Raw genomic sequence first — 23126 nt, 5'->3', positions numbered from 1 at the left:
TGGAATTTTCATAAATAAGTCCATTAGTGTCAGAGAGTAAAATGTCAGGAAAATAGAAGAATAATGTGTTCTTGGCAGCTCTGAAATTTTGCTTCTTAACTAAAGATTTTGACATAAAATGGCATGTGGTACTTTTCATTGCTACAAATCATGTGGCATATTATAATGAAAAGAAAAGGAACAGAACGTACAAATAATACTAGCTGCCGCAGATTTTATCAAAAAAGTAAATTGAAATGAAATGAAAAAACATCATAATAGAAACAGACCACTGGCTCAGTACGTGACCTGTGCACTTGTTTTGCCTATATAGCCAGCTTACTAGTCCTATACCATGTATAATATGATGGTAGTTTCAATTAACTTGATCCTACTGTCAGCCAGTAAGTTTTCATAGCACTACTTACCAAATGTGTCCTCTTGAAGCTTCTCTGTTCTAGACTTTCCTATATAATCCATTTAGGGGCAGATTTATCAAGGGTCGAATTTCGAAGAGAGTTTTTTTTTGAACTCCCATAACTTCGAAATTCGAATTAAAAAATCGAATAGGTCTGTTTTCTATTTAATAGGTCAGTTTTTGATTGAATTCAAATCGTATGAATCGAAGTAACAGCTTAATCATAGTTACATTGTTACATAGTTATCGATCAAATTTGATTCAAGACAGTACATGATAAATTTCGATTTCTAATTTTCGAATTTGTACTACTCCCTAGTCGAAGTACACAAAAATTAGCTCGAAATTCTGATTTTTTTAATTTGAATTTTCACTTCAACCTTTGATATATCTGCCTCAACATTATGAGATTGGGCTTATTTTTGGGTTGCCACTTCCTGATACCTGTTTTGTATTTTTACCATATGATTATTGATTGAGGTCCTTAGTATTATGTGGCTGCATGTGACTTGCATTATTTACAATAAGCAGAGCCCTTTGCCTTTAGAGCTCTTTTGCTGTATGAATATTAATGGGAAGGGTTGAGGTCCTTAATTAACTTTTGAGGCCATAGGCTACACTCAAAAAGGGATTGCAAGTGACACTTATGGTTACTATAATATTAGAATTTAGAATTTTTAAACAAGTTTTATATTTGTCATTCTTTCCTACCATTTTCTGCAGTGTATAAAATATTAAATTGTTTTACTGAGTGGAAAGAATTCGCCATAGACTTACATTATCATAATTTTCCCATAATGGAAAACTTTTCATGATCGTTGACTATGATCGTAGGAGCCTTTGTTTTTTAGGTTGAAATGGACAGAGATTTTTTATATTCTGGAGGCATACACATTTTTAGAATGTTAGGAAAAGCTTTTATAAATGTGAAAAATATTTACCCAGTGGGAACAACACAACATTTTAATGAAATTCCTCAACCTTCTACGAGGTAAAGCAGAATTAATTACCCTTGCAATTTTCTACAGCCATGAAATTTTCAAATTAAAATCATTAAAAAATGACCACCTAAAACCTGCCAAGGTGTAGGTTATAGAAGTCACAGAAAAAAATTAAAAAAAGAATAAAGCTACCCCTTACTTCTAAGGTCTTCTACTGGGGAAGCCCATGTTGATGTATATGATATCACAAAAACATTTCTAAAAGATCATTTTTTGATTCATCTAAACAATTATGGGAAAGTGTAATCAAATGGAAAAGATTTTCGTAATCTGATCCATTAATGAATTATGAAATATGAATTTTAGGTATTCATTGTTTTTCACGGCTTTATTCGATAGCTTTTTTTTTAAAGGTATTTGAATTTTTGAATAAATAAGGAGACATTCGTTTTTTACAGTTGAAACTTACTCAAAGTAGGAAGAAACTCTAAAATTACACAAATTTTGAAAAATATTCGCAAATGTAACAGAGGATACTTTTCCATATATTTCTGCAATAAAAAAAGTAAAAACTTAATCTGAAAGTTCTTTTGGCTCATAAAGTCTAAACCTGATTTATTTAGTTCATGTCTGACAACTACAATATATCCAGTGGTACAACTTTATTTTCTTCCTATAAAATCGAGGAACAAATTACATTTTCGCTATTTGGGAGATGGCACAGGTTTAATATAATCTTCTTGTAAATTAACCTAATTTAAATTCGAGCTTTCATGCTTTAGAAAATGATTGTGTTCATCATCTTACCTGTTTCCAAAGCAATTTGCAGTTGCCATGTGTTCACACTCTTTGCTTTATAACACCCACCAACAGACCGGCATAAATAGCACATAAAATAAGGCTCTGCTTTTTTCTGGATAAAGAGATTTTTTTTTTAATCTGAATGGTCTTTTGCTGCTAAAGTGTATCAGTTTAAACTCCTTTAAATAGTGAATTAACTATCCCTTTAATCTTATAAACTGTCACTGTAGTTCCTGCAAAACATGCTCAAAACTCAATATGGTTGTTTGGTAATGTCACTAAATGAGCAGATCTTTTCCTGATTTGGCCAACCAAATATAAACTTTTGTTTATTGTAATGTCGTTGTCAGTGTCTATTTTTTTTATATTGTAAAGTGGTGTATATCCTAGCAGCACTAGGTATAGATATGGTTATACATATATAGATAGTCTGGACCCCAGGGCAAATTTTGTACTACATTTGCAGACCCAATGCTGACCATACCCCACAGGAGTTTCCAACCATTTATGATATCTGATAGAGATCTAATCAGTTATTGGTGACAGTTGATCATTTTGGTTCCATACACAGGTCAATAAACTGTTTTCTTCTATGGTAACCAAGATTTTGCTGAAATCTTTTTTTTTTGCAGTGCTATTACATTTTTGTATTATTTCATACAAAAGTGGAAGTGATCTCAACATTAAGGGTAAGGGCATATGCGAAGATTCAGGGAGGTTTAGTTGCAGGGTATGGGATCAGTTTGGGATCAGTTAGCCGGAAACCAGTTATCTGAAAAACTCCGAATTACAGAAGGGCTGTCTCCAAATGATTTCCTTTTTCAATGTAATAATAAAACTTTGGCTTGTATGTAATCCCAACTAAGATATAATTAATCCTTATTGGAAGCAGAACCAGCCTATTGAGTTTATTTTATGTTTACATGATTTTCTAGTAGACTTAATGTATGAAGATCCAAATTACAGAAAGATCCGTTGTCTGGAAAGCCCCAGGTCCTGATCATTTTGGATAACAGGTCACATACCTGCACCTGTACCTAATTGCCTGTACCTGTACCTAATTGCAAGATACAGTTTTTGGCTGACTAAAAGCAATAGAAAAAACTGTTATCTTGGAATGATCAAATACATTATCATTGCAGAAGCAGAAAGCATCTCATAAGCAGAACCATATTATTTCAATGAACTATATACAAAGTATACCAATCTTCATCTTGTAGATCTCTTTATACTAAGTATACAAATATCTCTCTTGTGGATGATATTAATTGTTATTTAGTGCACATTACAGAAAACCTAGCAGATTAGCTCACTGCACAAAGAGAACAGGCCATCTTTCCTACAATACAACACAGATCACTGAGTCAGTCAGGGTAATTCCATTACAGTCCAAAGTCATTTCAGTAAATAAGTTTCTCCCAAAAAGCAGATGCAGTTAGATAAGGATGCCAACTCGTAATGAAAGTCTAAATGGATTCTCTTTATTCTAAAGCATTGCGGCATTTAACCCATTATTTGTTCCTGAAGATGTACTGTAACATTATTGAGCCCATTATCTCACGACTCAGCAGCAAAGTGGTCAGCATCTTTTGTGGCCATTGAACTAATGTAAACACTGACATATATTAGCTTTTTCTAGAAACCCCCAATAATATGAAACATGGAGTGACCCAAATCATGTGTAACTGTGATCAGAATGTAGAATACAGCCAAGTTTCCAGTCATTTCCTGAAAGTGAAGAATTCTAATCCTATCAATGAATTTCCATTAATATGGACTTTACTCTGCCTGTCTTCTTGTGTGTCAGATAGTGAGACAAAGCAGTTTCCCACGCATTGCGTATTTACATTATCTCAGTCAGTAAGCAGTAATGCAGTAATTTTATAACAAATTAGAGATTTTCATTGACAGTCAAGTAGATGGAAGTAGACTTATAAGAACACTGATCTGTGCACTTACTCGAATTCTCCAGGCAGAAATTTAGTAGCTATGAGTTAATAGCTTTTGTATTTGCTGCAACATATACATCCATTGAACTTTAACTTCCCGCCGTATGCAAATTAGGCAATGCTAGCGCAACTTTGCTTTGCTTGGCACAGTAACGGTAGCGCAAATTTGCCAGCATTCAGCACCATGGATGAAACTTCGGATTTTATTGAATAAGCATTGTCCTGGCGAATCTACGCCTGGCGAAGTGCTGCATTGTGAGCAAAGCCGTCGCTGCCGAATTTTCGGAGATTAGTAAATTTGCCCCAAAGGAGCAAATTCACTTAAGGGCGAATTTTCGCCTGCAAAGTATCTGCCACACTTTGCACCTAATCGCCAGGCGCAGGCACTGTTCGCAGGCACTACACTAATTCACTAAAATGAGAAGTTGCATCTTGCAGCCGAACGCTGGCATTTATTCGTCAGCGCGAGCATTTTATATTAATCTTTCGCTTGCGTTTTTTTCCTAGCGATACTTCGTTAGTACACTTAACACTTTTGTGGGTCAATTTGAATAGGGTGGGTACATACAGTATAGGTCGTATATTTGTCTTATATTGGTGAAATTGCTGGAAGTGGCCACTTATTATTAAAAATGTTCGATCCTCTAATGCCCTAGACATGAGCCCATCCTAAAACAAATGTGGCATGCCCCTCAAATGGTTTAAATAAAAACAAAAAAAAGGTTAAAACAAAAATTTGTAATAGTTACAACAACAACAAAGACAATTCCGCTTTAAAATATGAAAAAACGCCATTCTATAACTTCGGCATACAGGATATGATGTCACTGACATAAGATTAAGAAGAATGTAGCTTCATTTTATTAGTTTGCCAGGTCTAAGCTGGCACAGGAAATTCTGGTGAAAGAGGTAACTTTAAGTAAAATTCACACTTTAGTGAATTTGCGGAGTAACGAACGTTCAGCCTTCAGGCTGGGTCTCCCCAGCTACTGCTCTTGGTCTCAATGGGGTGGGGGATCCACTTACGTAGCTGAGCCAGGTTTACTATAAATAACAATGAAAGCAATTGAGAGATTAAAACATTACATCACAACTGAACCATGTACAGACAGGAACCTTACTAAGGCTGGTGGCCTTGGTAAATGCACCATAGTCAATACACATGTCAAATGGTCATTGTTTTATTCAATTTTGTTTGAATATATGATGTGTTTTCCTTTCAGGAAGATTTCAAACACTTGGCTCAGCACTGGATGGTTTACTATGTCAATTGCATTAGAACTCTGCGACAGAATAAATGTTTATGGAATGGTTCCACCTGATTTCTGCAGGTAATTCCGCTATTAACTCATGATTAATAAATATATTATGCAGTTTTTTTTTCTTACCTAAAAGACTTGTTTCAATGAATGCTTGGCACTCCAGATTTCACACTAGAGAAAAAGGAAGGAGAAAAGTGTGCAGAAAAAGAACTGTGAGGCATAGTTTTGTTCAAAGCAATGGTTCACTTTTACATTAACTTTTAGCATGTTATAAAATGCCCTATTTCTAGCAATTCCTTATATATTTCTTACAGTTTTTTAATTCTTTGCCTGCCTCTTTTCAGCTTTGAAATGCCAACTAACAAACTATTGCTCTGAGAGACTACACAAGTTTATTGTTACTTGTTATTTATTCTATTTATTATTGTTATTATTATTATTTGTTCTTTCAGTCCCTCTCATCTTCCAGTCTACCATTCACAACACTACCTGGTTTCCAGGGAAAATAAGACCGTAGCAACCAGATAACTGGAAAACCACCAATTTTTTTAAAAAAAAAAAAACCAGTCGCAAATAGTCTCAGAATATCACTGTCTACATCATACTCAAAGCGAATCTAAAGGTGATTTACCCTTCAAGCCCAGGAAAAATAGACCATGACACGATCTCATGCAAAACTAAGTGGTTTAATAAAATGTAGTCTACACATTGCGGAGGTTATTTACCAAAGGTTGAGTTTGTGAGGTTTTTTCTACCTTGAATGTTTTTTATATAAAAAATCCGAATGTGAAAAACTTGACTGAATAAAAATGGGGAAAAAACACTAATACCTCAAATTTATCAAGAAAAACATAACTCAACCTTTAATAAATAACCCTCTATGTCTGCAAACTTGAGCACATTATGATATTTGCAGGTAAAGATGTTATACCCCTTAAAACAGACTGAATCCAAATGCAATACAAGAGGTAATTGATTATGTGTCTACTGGACACTTTAACAATAGACTAGTAGGCAAGAACAGACTTGAAGCATTGCTGCACCTGCTAATGTCTTAAAAGGCTTGGAAACCTTTCATGACAGTGTTGCTCACAATTTAAACTGCCAGCTACAGTCCACATGTATAGTTTGCTCATACATGATAAAACTGTTCCCAGTTCTTCAGAACCAACAGGCCACTGGGTTGCAATGATCAGCTCTCTGTTCTTTCATCTTGCAATCATCATGGCATCATTAAACACAGTTTGTCTGTACATCCACTGAAGATGCATTATGGTTGTAATATCAGCTATGCAAAACTGTGCAGTAGTCTCCCTTTATTAAACAGGGTGACTGACCTAGCATTTATATGCATGTTCTTAGTTTCCCATGTGCCCTCAGCCATGTCACATGTGCTCTGATAAACTTCAGTATCTCTTTACTGCTGCACTGCAAGTTGGAGTGATATCACCCCCTTCACCCCCACCCCAGCAGCCTATCAGAAGCCTATCAACAAAACAATGGGAAGCCAATCAGATAACAGCTCCCTGACACCTGCTAACAATGCTCTATAAAAAATATAGGCACACAGAAGTCAGTCCAGTATTGTATTTGTACACAATCGACTTTTGGTTAGGTATAAACAGTGAATTTAAAAATGTAGTTCTCCAGGGCAGAAAAAATGCACTAAGGGTTAGACTTTTCCCCCAAATGCATAACTTAGAACCATATATACAGTTTACATTATGCTGATGGCACAATAGACATTTTCAGCTACCAAACTCTAAGGCGTGGATTAATGCACAGGCTAAAGCTTATCGTGTGAACAAGGGCCCATCCAGCTTTTTCCAATTACTATTTCTTTTAATATTTCTTTTTATTTGACTGCTGGGGTAAAAAGGCAGGCAAGGCACTTGTGTCCATTGATGTCACTGGTGTGTGCAAACCCAACCCAGCATAGAGAGCTCAGGTGCATGCAGGTCTGGATCTGTAAGCATCGAGACCCAGCAGTAGCCTGGAAGGGAGGCCCGTGGATCTAAGGGCAAACAAGAGATAGTTGCGCTCATCACTAATTTTTTAAAACCATTAGGCTGGGGTGCAATGAGGCCACAATGTCTTAAATATATTGATAATGGGTTGAGTGCAGAGGACCTCTTATATTTGTCTATATGTAATCTAGGAGCCTAACTTACCCAGCCGCCTCCTACTCGTCCTCCAATATAAACTTATTGAACTGACGGCAGGAAATCACACTCCTGTCATACTGGCCCTGTATTCATGGCTCTGGGCTTTGTTACTTTCCCTGCATTTGGAGTCCATTTGTAATTTCATCCACTGCCCTTAATTTTTGTAAAAAACTGTAACGCAGTTTGTTATGTAAATGATTTGAGGAAACAAAAAAAAAAAACGACACATCGTACAAACCTGCTATTTAAGGTATAATAGAAGTCATAAAGATTTCTTTTTAATTTATAGAACCTACATGGCAATGGCACACTCTATATATAATCTTTATGAGGGCAAAGTAAAACATATCTCACATTGCCGAGAAGGCTGTTTTCCCATCTGAGTTCTGGCTGTTAGACCATTTCCAGTCACTTCAAAGTTTCCTTTTAAAAAGGCAGTAAAATTTTATTCTCTTTGGAATGAAGTGGGGACTCAGTTGAGACAAGATGATTTCAAAAGAACATTACTCCACGCTATAGATTCCCAGCAAGCCTCGGCAGGTATACAAAGTTGGAGAGCAGCACAAAAAAACAAAAAAAAATGTCATGTGTAGTTTTGTATTCCTTAAAAGAATATTATTTATCTATATAAAGCAAAGTATTTTCGTATCTATTAACTTTGAAATGGTTGAATGATTTGCTTTTCCTTTAGATGGAAGACTGCAGCTTTCTGATTTTCAGCAACATTAAGAAAGTTCCGTTTGCGCTCATTTATGTATTGCTGTTTTTCCACAGAGCTCCCAACCATACATTGGTACCTTATCATTATTATGAGCCTATGGGACCAGATGAATGCACAATGTATATCTCACACGAGCGCGGACGAAAAGGAAGTCATCACCGTTTTATTACAGAGAAGCGTGTCTTTGCTAACTGGGCACGGACCTTTAATATTCACTTTTTTCAACCAGACTGGAAACCAGACTCACATTCTGGAAAGCATATGATCATAAAACCAATGTTCTGAAGACATTTCCATCTAAAGGAAATCACAAGCAAGCACTCGGCAGAAGTGAATGTCTTACACCCCCACCAAAACAAAAGGAGGAATATGTTGAAAATTTAAAAGAAAAACAAAATAGGCAAAAACAAACAGTAATTATTTTAGAGTAAGCATCAGGGAAATCTGCATTGAACTATCTTCCCGTTCGGTTTTGTTTGTGATGTGCCCTCTATGACTTGTGTGTGTGTGTGTAAATTAGGAAACACAAACAGTCGGTCCTTGATTTGTGCACTAGAAGAAGTAAAAGGCTGTTTCCTCTGGGTAACTACATCCAGACAGATTTCTTTTGTATGAGTTTGCATTTCTTAAATATTTGAGCACTTTCAGATGAGATGCACACTTCTTATATTTCACTATATAATTGTTGTTTTATTGGTTGTATGGATTGTAATGAAATATAGATTTTTTTTAATGAAAATGTGTTTTTCATGGGTACATAAAATTGCACAACATTGTGATCCTATCATAGAGCCATCCTTACTTTGCTTTTAGGGTATATCGTATGCATTATTAGAGCCTGTATCATCATCATCATTTATTTATATAGCTGTATATAGTCATCTGCATATAATCAGCATTGTTAGAACCCACAGAGAAATGATCCATACTTCTGCCCTTTATAAAGATTTGGAAAAAAAAAAAGTCAACAGTCCAAAATGCTAGAGATCAGGAGCTTGAATTTGCAGTAGTTTTTTTTTTTTTTTGTATTATACCCTACATTTTGTGTGGATGTGTTAGAGAGAGATATAAATGATTTACTAATAAATTCAATGTTTCTACAAAAATAAAACAGGTTTTCTTTTCTTTCTTAGAAACAACTGCGCACAAAGAAATGTGTCCCCATTTGTAATAAAAGGCACTAAGTTTGCCAGGTGCAGTAACTCATAGCAGCCAAAATGATGTTTTTTACTAGAGGAAGGGATTTTGATCTTCAGCAATACAGCAACAGAGTGGAAAATCTTTAATAGTTATTTCAAGTGATTCCAAATGAGTGAGGAAAAAAGCCTAAAATACAGCTATTCCATCAACCCCTTTGAAGGGACAGTACATACCATTTTCAACTTTAGCTGAATGAACAAGGCTTGTGCTAAACATAATTTTTGCCTATTGCTTTAATGAAGAAATATGTTTTTATGTAGGATTTTGCTATTTCTCACACCAAACTAAAAAAAAATTATGTGGATAGTCAATCTACAGTGAGACTCTATTTGGCAGTGCACCTGGTTTTTATGAAACCAAAACTTGTCTCCAAGCCTGGAATTCAAAAATAATCACCTGATTTGAGGCCACTGGGAGCAACATCCAAGGGGCTGGTGAGCAACATGTTGCTCACGAGCTACTGGTTGGGGATCACTGCTATAGAGCAATGGAAGGGCTGATAAAACAAAATACCTGTCTACTGAGAAGCCCCTGACAATGAGTTGCTCAAAGGCTGCTGCTTAGAGAAGGGACAGGTTTATTTGTTGAAAAGTAGAGAAGGAGCACATTCCCCTGTTTATAAAGGAAGGGTTGGGGAGATGTGTAGTATAAAAAAACCCAACTGCTATGATTAAGGGCAGCTGTGCCCGAAACGCATCAAGCCAGTAGCGTGTTTTAATATGGATTAAATAAAGATTCCCAACTTTTTAAACAACAGTTCGGTGTCTGGTGCGCTTTCTCCTTTGTTTAAATGATATCAATTAAATAAAGGATAATGAATTCTTATACAATTTTTGGATTGCCAAGATGACCCAGGCACAGATCACCTTTACAAACTTTTAATAACAATAACACTTTAAAAAGTTAATTAGATTTTCCCATTAACACTGTGAGACAGGTCTTTTTTTTTTTTTTTTTTTTAAATTAAAATTTGATACATTAGTTTACACACTTCTCAGCATCATCAAACAAATGCATGCATGCATCAAATTGTAATAGTCTCTCTGCGGCAGGCTTTAGTAACGCTTGGGGAGCATGCTCATTAGGGCTGAAGCTGCTGCAACACAATGTATCAACCAATTCATTGAATCATAAATACTATATGTATAAAGACAGTAATGTGGCTTACTTAGCTGCTACTGGGAAACAGTACTTTATAGTAAGGAAATGCGAAATACTTCAGCAGATTACTTTGCTTGCAAAGAAAAAGAGCCTTCAGGTAAGATTTAATTCCCTGATCTTTATGGTAGATGAAATTGTAATCCAAAAATATTGATTTAGTAAAAAGAAAAACAGAACTAAGCATAAATGGATCACAGCCTTGAACTTAAAAAATGTGTCGTTGGATGGAGCTGGTTAAAAAATACCATATTGAAGATTGCAAACTATCAATATAAATGAAACAACTATATATGCCCAGTGGGGCAGCGCCAAAGCTAAATTTTAGAAAAATAGAAAGAAATGAAAAATGGTCATTTGTGGTGTATTTTATTTAAAACTATGTTTTTATTTTTTTTTAAAAGGTGAATTTACACCCCAAATCTATCTGGCCCTCCAATTATAAATTCTAGAAATGTAAAAAACATCTTTGAGTAAATCAATACTAGTTTCTTTTCTACCATATTTATGTGTGCACAGTTACATATGGTCAAATGTATTATAAATGTAAAATATATATATATATAAAGGGAAGCATAAAGTACCCCAATTGCTTACAATCGGTGATTCCTAAATGATGGTTAAAAAAAAAATATTTTAAGATATTTTGCACTCATTTTGCAGCACAGAGTCAGACTATTTTCCTTTCCAGATGTTCTGCAAGGACTATGGAGTCAGTAGAACTATTTATTTTTCCTTGTCAGCATATAGTGAAAGAAACTAGCCAGTCTGACATTTTAATCAAGTTGCAATTCTCAGACGCAGAAAACACACATTCTGGTCAATACAGACATGACAGAAGATTAAAGATTAGTTTTATATGGGCATAGAAAGCTGAGAAATAAAATCATTTCATTCAGCCATTTGAGATATTATTGACCAGATATATTCTAGTTATATTAATGTTGATTATATTTCTTTACATCCAGGGCAAATTAGTATGTGCAAATCAAAGCTGGGCTTGAGTAAGGCATTGGAGGTACAGCTGTAGGTTAGTTAGAAATGAAAATGGGTGGAAAACATAGCTGCATTTGGGTCAGTGCATCTATATGGAAAAAGTTGCACCAGCCCAGGAATCTTTTCAGCTACAAGCCATGCTATTAGTATTTCCTAATGTTCCATTGTCAAGCTAGGCTGGCAAATGTGCAATCAGACTATTTTACTAAAGTGAGCAAGTCTACAATTCTGCACAGGGAAGCGTTGGGAAATACTAATAATTTAGGGACATCGCTTAGCTAAAAAGGGTTATTATTCCTACACAAATGCACCATCCCAGAGAAATATGATAGAAGGTGGGAGAGTTTTTATTTATTCATCTCTAAACTCACATTTTGATAAATCTGCCCCATAGTGTCCACTTGGCGAAAGGACCAGCAGGTGGTGTGACTGTTTTAAATTCATTATATTAGTAGTGTAAAAACCGCTAATATCTTGAAAACGAGAACAAAAATGTAACTGCTCAGAAGAACACTTGAAGAGATTTTACAGTAATTTGTATCGAGGGTTTACATTTCCTTTAAAACTTCTTCAATCTATTGTCATACATTTTAGGGCCAAGAAAGGCTTGATACTTTTCTTCTAGCTGGCTAATAACAAGTAAAAAAAAATCCTCTATGAAAAAGGCCTTCATTGATTTAATTCTGAAGTAGTGCTGACCGATATATAGCAAGGAGAACAATGGTCATTGTAAACTCCCCCAGTATATGAGGAGGTCCAGGTGCACCGCCCCAAACCTTCATTATAGGAAGGATCATAGGAAGTTTTCACAACATTCTGTTCCTTTTTCATATTATGATGATGCTTGGGTGGCTTCTGGAAAATAGGACCCATAACCCCCAATCTCTTTATTTAATTTCTACTAAGTCAGGACAGTAATAAAACAGCACACTGATAGAGCACACTGTTTGGTCACAATAACAGAGCTGGGTTTGTGTTTTCTGCTCATCGTTTTCCCCCGTTTCCCTATTTGGGCAGTGAGCACCATATATTACAGCTACGTTCAGTACTATACCATACACATTTTTAACACTGAATATTCATACACTTCCTGTTTCCTTTGGTATGGAATGCCAGCTGGTTGCTGAGCAACAGATTTTAGTACCATTTAGGGAAGTTTAAGTGTTTTTAATTCGATTGCTCTGATTTCCCTGACAAATTGGGCTAATAAAACCTCAAGTGATCACTTTATTTTGTTGGAAAATCCCATGAGTGCCATAATTTGTTTCTATATAGGAACATACATTATAAATTGCATTACATTGTGGGACTACGTTAAAAAAGGTTTATATATATATATATATATATATATATATATATATATATATATATATATATATATATATATATATATATATACACACGTGCAGCATTCTGTTCCCAGATCAATTGACTTACAACAAAAATATGCAATAGCATAAATCAAGGTTCAAAGCGTGACACAAATAAGGCTTATGCACAGGAAAGGCATTTTATGAATTGATTGGGATCAAAGCAACTGAACATAAATAATAGATAATAGCAAATGATCTAAAGCAAGTCAAGAATCCTCTGCATCAGTATGGAAATGCAAACATCTATGGAGATGCATGACAAACCCTGCCAATATGAATTTTTAGTTTCCTTCTGCTCTGTGCCCAAACATTTACCTCTCCTTTGTTCGGCCCTCTACACATACTGTAAGTTTGTCTCTTTTTGCATCTATCTATCTGTCTCTATGTCTAAATGCTTGTGATAATCATTTAATTCTCCAATACAGCTATAATTTTTGAATTTTTACTTGTTTCAGTTTCAAAGTATTAAAGTATTCCCTGTAACAGATATAAAAAACACAAGAACACAATGATAAACATAATCTTTTCTAACAACCTTTCCCCCACCCTTTAAAATCAGCTGCAGGCATTTTATTTACACAGAGTTTGGGCACTTTTACATATGAGGAAAATTAATTCAAATGTCCCAAGCTGATTAATGTGTGCTTAAAGACATTACTTTACCAAAGATAACATTGTATTGCAACCTGGAACAAGAAAGCTGCTTATTATATAATTACTTCAGGTACCAGCTTGATTTAAAAGGTTGTACTAAGCATGATGAATCAATATTTCTATATTTGTTTCTGCTGAACAAGACCTCAGTTTACTACGTCAGGAATTTGGAAGATCACTAAAATCTTACCAAAGAAAACCCACAGCATTCTCAGCAAACATCACCATATAAGGTTAAATTATTACAGAACAATAAAACAACTTAGAACTTAATAGACCTAAAACAATTTATGAATTCACATTGCATGTTTCATTATAATACATTATTAGGTTTCTTGGAAAGAGCTGCCTTGGAACGTCAGCCAATAACACAGGCATGCTTTTGCCTATCAGTGCACAAGTTTCAGTAGAAATCGAGAAGTCAGTATTAAAATACATGTTTCATATGCTTTAGTCCGTATGTCTTGAAGAAAATCACGAGGATTAGTGTCCATAGTCCTAGAATAAATCCTCCAGGAGGGTGCCACTCTTTCTGCTATGGTTTCTGTAAAATTACAACAAATATTTTACTTTATTAAAAGTGCAAGGACTAATTGATTTACATCATCATACACATAATTTTGCTATTTAAGCATGTCAGCATCAGCATTTAGAGGACAAGCTTTCACTTTCCTTTATGGAGTTTAAATATTATAGTAAAGTAATTGTGCAAAAGGGTCAGCTTCTCCTCTCATCAGGTTGGTGTGCATCCTCTAGTAGTTCCTGACTACTGAAATACTGCAATAGTATTCTTTTGTTGAATAAGGAACAAAAAATTATATAAGAAACTTTTTTTTTTGAAGGACGGTACAGAATAAGAGCCATGAACTTGTCAATCAATAATACTCGCAATTTGGAGCTAGTAGATATCTGGTGTTTCATCTTGTTCTTTCCGAACACTGCTTCTACAGTATGAGCACTAACAATGAAAGAACAGGGAAAAAACAGAATGCAATATTTCCAGCTGTTATAACTTTCACTAGTGAGTAGAAAGATACATGTTCCAATATTAAAACACATTAATTAAGTTATATCACATAAAGGGATTTTCTTACTAAGCATGTTGTGGCTTTCCCTTGACAACAGTAAAGGGTGTATTGGGGGCAGGGCTGAGCAATGAAACAACTTCTTAAAAGAGAATGCTGTGAATTCCTTTAAATGCGATACTTATCACACATTACTGAAATAATTATCTCTCTGCAAATAATAAAAAAGGAGGCACAGAGTACTCCAATATTAGCAAAATAGAAAATTAGCAATTTTATTAGAGTAATTCCTAGAAATGTCCCCCTTTTGCATTAAGAGATAAGAGCACCCCACTCTTTATAAGGCGACTTATAACTGGTGCCAATTGCTATAATATATTGAATATCAAAGACATTATTGTTGTACTGTAGAACAAATAGTATGAACATGATTACACATTTCAATAGTATACAATAATTAAAGCAGTCAAGTAGATTAAAATATTAGTTTTTAATATCGTTAGTTGGGATCAGCTTATAAAAGTTGAAACCTGCTTGCTCACACAGTCCAGCCATGCACAAAGGAACAGTCTCCAATGAATTCCAGTAATTAACCCAGTGCAACTTCTGCAGACTGTAGTGCTCATTTAATCAATGTTTCTAGCACACGCGCTGAGACAAACTTTCTCACAAAGTGGCACCTGACCCTTGTAAACAAATTACTTTAATTTGCAGTCAGTGGAATTGAAGGACACAATATTAATTTCTTCAGCAGGGATTCTCTTTAAAAAGTCAGATGAATAATTCTGAGCACTTTCTGTAGCCTTTTATAGTTCTATAATAGGTTTAAAAGCCATGAGAACTAAGATATACTTTTATTCAAGAGCAGAGTCAGTACAATCTTCTCATAATTGTCAGTATTCTGCAAAATACTTCCATCATTCATCGCTCCATAATGGCATCTTTATATAGTCATGTTGTACTTGAGCTGCATTGCTAACTGAATCAGGAGAGACAGGATAGTTGGGTTCCAATTATATTTAAAAGTGGGGTACACTTAGATGAGGTAGCTGCCCATTATCACAGCAAGGTTTAGCACTGTGTGTTACCTATTCCGAACAATATAGTACCCCCTATGGAAAAATATAAGGATATTATAAGTTACCGAGGAGTTTCATGACCATAAAAAAACACAAGGCAAAAGCCGAGTGTTTTTATACAGGTCATGGAACTCGGAGGGGAATTCTAATATACTCATATTTTGCAACAGGGGGCACTTTATTTATTAGAATACACACGTTTCTGTGAGTCATGTGACAGAAATGACATCACTAAGCTCCGATTAATGACACCACCAAGAACCGTTTATAAGGATATAGTTTACAGGATATTCATGGCTCTTGCATATCATACAATAATTTACCCCGTTACAAAAGTGGGTAGTTGTATTACTCCATACATAGTAGACCTTAAATTCTGGAAGTCAGTCTGATACAAAATCATAATGCCCAAAATTCCATATAGTACAAGTATGGGACATGTTATCCAGAAGCCTTGGGACCTGGTGGTTTCTGTATAAGGGATCTTTCCATAATTCATACCTTAAATCTACTAGAAAATCATTATATAATCATATTTATATCTCTGTTGAGATCGAGTACAAGGTACTGTTTTATTATTACAAAGAAAAAGGAAATAATTTTTAAAAATTTAGATGATTTGATTATAATGGAGTCTATAATGTGACGGCCTTTCCATAATTCAGAGCTTTCTGGATAACAGGTTTCCAGATAACGGATCCTTTTCTTGTACTATAGTGCTATCCGATATTACTTGGTTTTCATAAAGTCGGCAGTCAATAAAGGTCATGCTTTGTGTGTTAGTTGGCATATTGTGCTTTATCTTTCCTATCTTTCCATATTGGAGGTGCACCATTGCCTTAGAATGAACTCAAGAATAAGCACCACCCAGTGTTAACCTAAGATATGTTAGGTAGGATGAAAAAGTAGATGGCTGTGGGGGACAAAATATATGTATGGGTAATTACACAAGACCACTGTTTCCTGAGGCAGATGTAAATATGGATCACAACATGGTGCCTTCCATGGAGAGAAACAATTAGAGGGTTATTTATTTAAGTCCAATGGCTAAAATCTTTCTGTGTTTCTGTGGTCTGCACTGGAATTAGCCTGAAAATTTCACTATTTCAGGGCAAAAATCTTGGGTTAAAAAAATTGGGTTTTCACTTGATTTTATTCTAATTAAATCAAGCTTTTTTAATAATAAATAAGATCAGCCCCTTGACCCAAAGATCTGTATTAGGGAGGGAAAGGTAATGTAAAATAAAAATAATGCAGCTCTAACTGTAACCGGAAGAAGAGCGGGAGTAAAAAAACAGAGCTCTGTCCATTCATTGGCTGGTGTACCCGAATATGTATATCTAATATAAGTAATTCTAAAACAACTGGACTTGCTATCATGTATGTGTGCCCTTGGTTTGTGTGTGAACACAGGGAATCATATGAGCCAGGAGGCAGCCCTTAATACTTAAAATGGACATTAGCGGGGTCCCCTGCTGCAAGTGAGCTGCAGGCATCATAAGAGAGGACAGGAGCTCCGGTGTCTACTTCTATTTTGCTCTAAGAGCTTTCTGTGCACTCATCTGCTATGTAAATTTAAAGGAGAAGGAAACAAAAAAAATTAGACCTACTTCATTAGGCTTGCCATCAGGCCCCCTCCTGAAACGCCGGATTAGGAACTCTATTATCCTTGCTGTTTATGTGCACCCCGTTTAGAACTTTCGGTGCTGTTAAGATTTTGGCGCTGCCATTTTCAAAATGCACATCACTTCCTGCACATGTGCCTCTTTCGTGAACCCCCGTGACGCGCATTGCCCTGCAACAATTACATTTTGTGGCAACCTGTAATGATTTCAATTACCATTTCTACAGACCTCAGACAGACCCGCACGCTGATTGATTTATATTTTTGCTGCATTCCTCAGCTACTGCGCTCGCTGACAAACTGTAAATTAAATCCAGAGCGAGCGCAGGAGCTTCAAAGCTTCCCCGTGTCTCCAAACAACAGGGAAGCAGGAGTGTGATTGGTGTTTGAATGAATGAGGCTGGGCAGAGAGGTCAGCGATGACTAACGGAGGTAGCACGTGACCTCAACATCATCGCTTTGCAGGGAAGACACAGGAGCCTAGTGCGCATGCGCAGGGCACGGCTGAGAAGTTCTGCGCATGAGTGTGCCCTATTGAGGAGGATTTATGGACTGCAGCATAGGTATGTCTTTATATACATGTTTAAACTTTTGTTAAAAACAATTGCAGCACAAAGATTGATGTAAAAAATAATGAGGGAATGCTTTGTGGTAAAAGTTTTATTTTTTCATGGACAACACTTAGAGATTAACTTGATTTTAGAATTTCCTTCTCCTTTAAGTCTCAGTAAAGCCACATGGGGATTGGATAGACTGAAGGGGAACTTCAAACTTCACCCATCCAATCACTGTGCGGCTCTACCAGGACTTAAACTTCAATAGCAAATGAGTGCACAGAAAGCTCTTAGAGCAAAATAGAAGCAGGCACCAGAGCTCCTGTCCTCTCTTATAATGTCTGCAGCTCATTTGCAGCAGGGGGCCCTGCTAATTCAAGTAAGTGCAGTATGGCTGGTCCCCCTTAAGGCCCAAAATTCCACCAGCGTACAGAAAGCTGTGTAAGGGAAAAACATATAGGCACCAAACCTCCTGCCAGCTCACTGACAGCAGGGGGTCCAAGATAATAATAGATAATAATTAGGGCCTCTGTTTTGATTTTAATCACTAGACTGTAGGTACAGTAGGCTGATAATATCATTGTATGGGGCCCTTTGATTTCTAATGGCAGCCCTGGTGGCTATGTACTACTAAAATGTATATTTTTATGAAAATGTCTTATTCAATGTTTTACATATGGGTGGTTTTATGTGATTTTATGAATATATGCAATGTTCAGGGGTATAGTTTCCCAATCTGATCTGTATAGCAGATGCTGTATACTTTTGTAGAGAAGGACATTTACAAACTGTGCACATATTCTGCAGATATATCCAAAAGGATCAGGAAAAAATATGCTATCACAGCTGTTGAAGCAGAAGAATAATACATGGATATCATCAGAAGGGGTTTCAGTCTAAAATAGTGTCAAAGCATGTAGTGATTTCACAAAAGAAGTGCACGGCAAAATGCTTTAAATAAGACTATTTTAAGCAGTAAATAACAATTGTGAAGGGTAATTCTGTAGCAAGTATAACAGTATGAAAAGCCTGTAAACGGAAATCTGCTTGTGTCCCATTGAGTTTTTTCAATAAAGAATCACATTTTTCAAGTTACACATTATTCAAATATATTTGAAGCAAAACAATAAGCGAGTTTCTAAAAGAATTCTGAAATAGTTATTCGGGGGCATCTACTTTGCAAAAAGCATAGGAATATATTTTTGTATTAATAAAATTATTCCTTCATGATGAAAATGTTTTTGTAAATAAGTCCAACTGCTACAAATGCATTCTCAATTGCAGTTTTTTAGACAACAGAATATAAAATATATATACAAAGGTGTGAAGACACATGATGTGCATTTTCCATTTCAGCCGGACTCAAGTTATAGAACTGTAATTTAACTGCAATTTTCCCAAGAGATGGTACAACCCTAGACATTATTGTATCTAAGAAAGCACAAAACTGAGGCAAGCGTGTAAAATGTCTCCAATTTATTCACCAACTGCATGTTGATTTTATTTAACCAATTTCTAGTCATGGCCCACAAATGAAATTTTCTTTAGTGCTTAGCTGTGTAATGTCAGCAATTTCATGCTCGACAGGGAAATCGTGAGCAGTTCATTTCTTGTTTCTATACATATATTTTCATTAATAATCTTTCGTTCATTTTCTTACGCTGAAACAGACATTTTGAGTGGCACGATGCAAACCATCTCCATAAATTGCAAATGGCTAAAGACGTGATTTAAAGGACAAAATGAGTATGCACAGTAGTACTGTTCTATAGATACTTGAACCATGTGATTTTGTTTCTTTCTATAAATCCCTATGTGTTCATGAACTGCTTGTGTCAGTATGTGTTTACATTACTGTCGTACAATATCTTGTTGAGAAGCATGAATGTTACCCCTGACTTAAGTAAGTAGGGATGCACCAAATACAAAATTCATTTTGAAATTCCAGCTGCTTCTGTAGGAATATTTGACCAAATCCTTACAGAATGGATTCATTCTCGGTTCAATGAAAAACTTGGCAGAAAAAAAAAATTTTTTTGAAACATTGGCTATTCATGATTTATTAAAGAAAAAGAACATTTGCATAAAGAAATTTCAGTAAGAAGAATATGACAAACTACTATAGAAGTTAAAGGGAAATTTTTGGCAGTTTATTAAAACATTCAAGATTATCAGCCTCATTGAAAATTAACCAATGTGACTTTCAAAATTTATTATTTTTTAAACTCGGGTGAATAGTATCGACCCAAAAACTTGAATCAAATTTGATTCGAATTTTAAAAACTTGACTCAAGTTGTTTTCTCCAAAAAAAACTTGAATGTCAGGAAGGCTGCAAACAACTCCAAATTTATCCCTGGACGTCTCCCATTGACTTAAACAGCAATTTGGCAGGTTTTAGGTGGTGAATAGTTGAATTTGAGTTCCTTAAGGGTCAGATTATTATAAATCTCGAAAATGAAATTCAAATTTTTTGAAAAACGCTAATCAAATTTTAATAACTCCCTAGGCGAATTTGACAGTTTTGACCATAAAAAACTGGAAAAATCGAATTTCGAATTTTCAATTCAACCCTTGATAAATCTGCCCCTTAGGGCTTCCACTTTTTATGCAGCCATGCACTGTAAATCTGAACCAATTTCTAATCAGCAATGAAACTTGTTAACACAGTAGATATTTGGTTGAATAGGGTACCTAAAAATGCTGCATGGTCAATTAGTTAAAGGAGAACTAAAACCTAAAAATTAATATGGCTAAAACTGCCATTTTATATAATGACCTTATTGCACGAGCCTAAATTTTCAGCGTATCAATAGCAGCAATGATCAGGTATTTCAAATCCCCTCAGGTCACCATCTTGGAAAGTGTCTGTGACACTCACATGCTCAGTGGGCTCTAAGCAGCTGTTAAGAAGCTAAGCTTAGGGGTTGTTGCAAATTATCAAGCAAAAAATTAGGTTTGCCTGTATCTGATGCTACAAGACTGAATATTAAATTATGATGTTAGTTGCACTGGTTTCTGTGCTGCCATTTAGTAATTTTATGTATAAATTACTAATCCACCCTTTATTGTGACATTTATATTCTATGTGTACTGTATATTGTGAGTGGGTCCCTAAGCTCAGTAAGTGACAGCAGCACAGAGCATGTGCAGTGAATCAGCAGAAAAGAAGATGGGGAGCTACTGGGGCATATTTGGAGACACAGATCTTTACTCCTAAAGGGCTGTGTTTGCCTTGGGCTGGTACTAAAGCCCAAAACATAATGTACAACATTTCTAGCTACTTCTTTAGTTACGCTTTAGTTCTCCTGTAAGTTGCATTCTACATGATTGCAGAGATGCTAATGTATCAATACTGTCTGCAATTAAGATTTTTAAAGGGATTCTGTCATCAGAAAACATGTTTTTTTCAAAACGCATCAGTTAATAGTGCTACTCCAGCAGAATTCTGCACTGAAATCCATTTCTCAAAAGAGCAAACAGATTTTTGTACATTCAATTTTGAAATCTGACATGGGGCTAGACATTTTCTCAATTTCCCAGCTGCCCCTGGTCATGCGACTTGTGCCTGCACTTTAGGAGAGAAATGCTTTCTGGCAGGCTGCTGTTTTTCCTTCTCAATGTAACTGAATGTGTCTCAGTGGGACATGGGTTTTACTATTGAGTGTTGTTCTTAGATCTACCAGGCAGCTGTTATCTTGTTATAGGGAGCTGTTATCTGGTTACCTTCTCATTGTTCTTTTGTTTGGCTGCTGGGGGGAAAAGGGAGGGGGGTGATATCACTCCAACTTGCAGTACAGCAGTTAAGAGTGATTGAAGTTTATCAGAGCACAAGTCACATGACTTGGGGCAGCTGGGAAATTGACAATATGTCTAGCCCCATGTCAGATTTCAAAATTGAATATAAAAAATCTGTTTGCTCTTTTGAGAAATGGATTTCAGTGCAGAATTCTGCTGGAGCAGCACTATTAACTGATTCATTTTTGAATTGTCTTTTTTCCCATGAGGGGATTGTTCACCTTTGAGTTAACTTTTAGCATGATGCAAGTGTAGATAGTGATATGCAATTGGTTTTCATTTTTTATGTTTTTTTGGCTTGGAAAATTTCTGCAATTAGATTGCTAGGCACTGATTTGAATAAGAGGCTGTAATATGAACAATTATAATTATTTCTGCACCTTATACCAGAAAGTCAATTTTAGTCACGAAAATTTCTGAAAGTCATGAAAAATGTCACGAAAATGTATAGGAAATTTCCGTGACTTTTGGCGCATGCGCAGTTGTTCGGGACCGGAATATCCCATGTCCTGAAAACTATGGTCTGCTTCCGAAGTTTAACGAAGAAAAGAAGATGGCTACCGTGAACTCCCGAGGACAGAATCTGTTCCCGGGGTTAAGTAAAAAGTTAGGGGCATTTGTCCCGGGTACCAGGTAAGCTGAGGGGGGTTTACGTAGGGTAGGGGGGTAGGGTTTTTTTATGTTACGATTTGCATTCTCCTTTAATTGAGTAATATTTCTTGTAACAGCTTTATTAAAATATTGAGAATATAAAAAGCAAGCACTGCAGCACATGAAGATAGGAAGATAATTATTTTTCTCATCCTTACAATGGGAACTGATGATAGAGTGAATCTGGGAGGGGTTCACATTTTGTGTTAACTTGCCTATCCTTTCAGTATGGTGGACTGAGTTTAAAATTACTTTATTTATGTTCAGCAAACTATAATGGCATAGATAATTAGCATCAATAGGCTTTGATACTGCTCTTCCTCAGAGCAATCCATCAATTGTCACGTATATATATATTGTAGTAGTTCCCCAATATTGACACACTTCAGGACTTCATAATCCAGTTTAGAAAAGAAAATTTATTATAAAATTTTATATATATATATATACACACAAATACACTCTAGAGGAAGAGATACCTTGACAGCCAAATTGTCACACAAATGGTAGAATAGCTGCTTAGTTCAAGCTTCAATATAAATTCAGCCTAACCCATAGTGTGTCCTTCTTTTCCTCAAAAAGAAATAAAAATTGCTCTTAAAATTTAGAACTGTATCAGTACAACATTGTTTTGATCTGTGAATGCACAGCATGCACTTCATGGGTGTACCTGAAATTGCTGGAAATCTTTTCACTACATAAAAATATACTGTGCAGACATTTTTTTACAGCTTGACTGTATTTCTTTATAAATGTTTTTTAGAATTGATAGTATTTTCC

The 23126-nt window shown here is 35.6% G+C and overlaps 1 protein-coding gene and 1 pseudogene across 1 annotated transcript in view; one reads left to right on the top strand and one right to left on the bottom strand.

The window, feature by feature from the left end:
- The window catches only part of st6galnac5.L (ST6 (alpha-N-acetyl-neuraminyl-2,3-beta-galactosyl-1,3)-N-acetylgalactosaminide alpha-2,6-sialyltransferase 5 L homeolog), a 107462-nt gene extending 98278 nt beyond the window's left edge, over positions 1 to 9184 (top strand). Inside the window, exons 4-5 of the mRNA XM_018258188.2 lie at positions 5312 to 5419; positions 8290 to 9184. Of these exons, the coding sequence (XP_018113677.1) occupies positions 5312 to 5419; positions 8290 to 8521 (340 nt within the window). The 3' untranslated portion in view covers positions 8522 to 9184. The remainder of the gene's footprint in view (positions 1 to 5311; positions 5420 to 8289) is intronic.
- Positions 9185 to 13075: 3891 nt separating this feature from the next.
- LOC108713521 overlaps positions 13076 to 23126 on the bottom strand; it is a 69385-nt pseudogene continuing 59334 nt past the window's right edge.

This window comes from Xenopus laevis, chromosome 4L (genome assembly GCF_017654675.1).
Source record: "Xenopus laevis strain J_2021 chromosome 4L, Xenopus_laevis_v10.1, whole genome shotgun sequence".
Taxonomy (NCBI): Eukaryota; Metazoa; Chordata; class Amphibia; order Anura; family Pipidae; genus Xenopus; species Xenopus laevis.
Note: the sequence above shows the minus strand (reverse complement) of the source record. Positions and strands in the feature narration are given on the sequence as shown.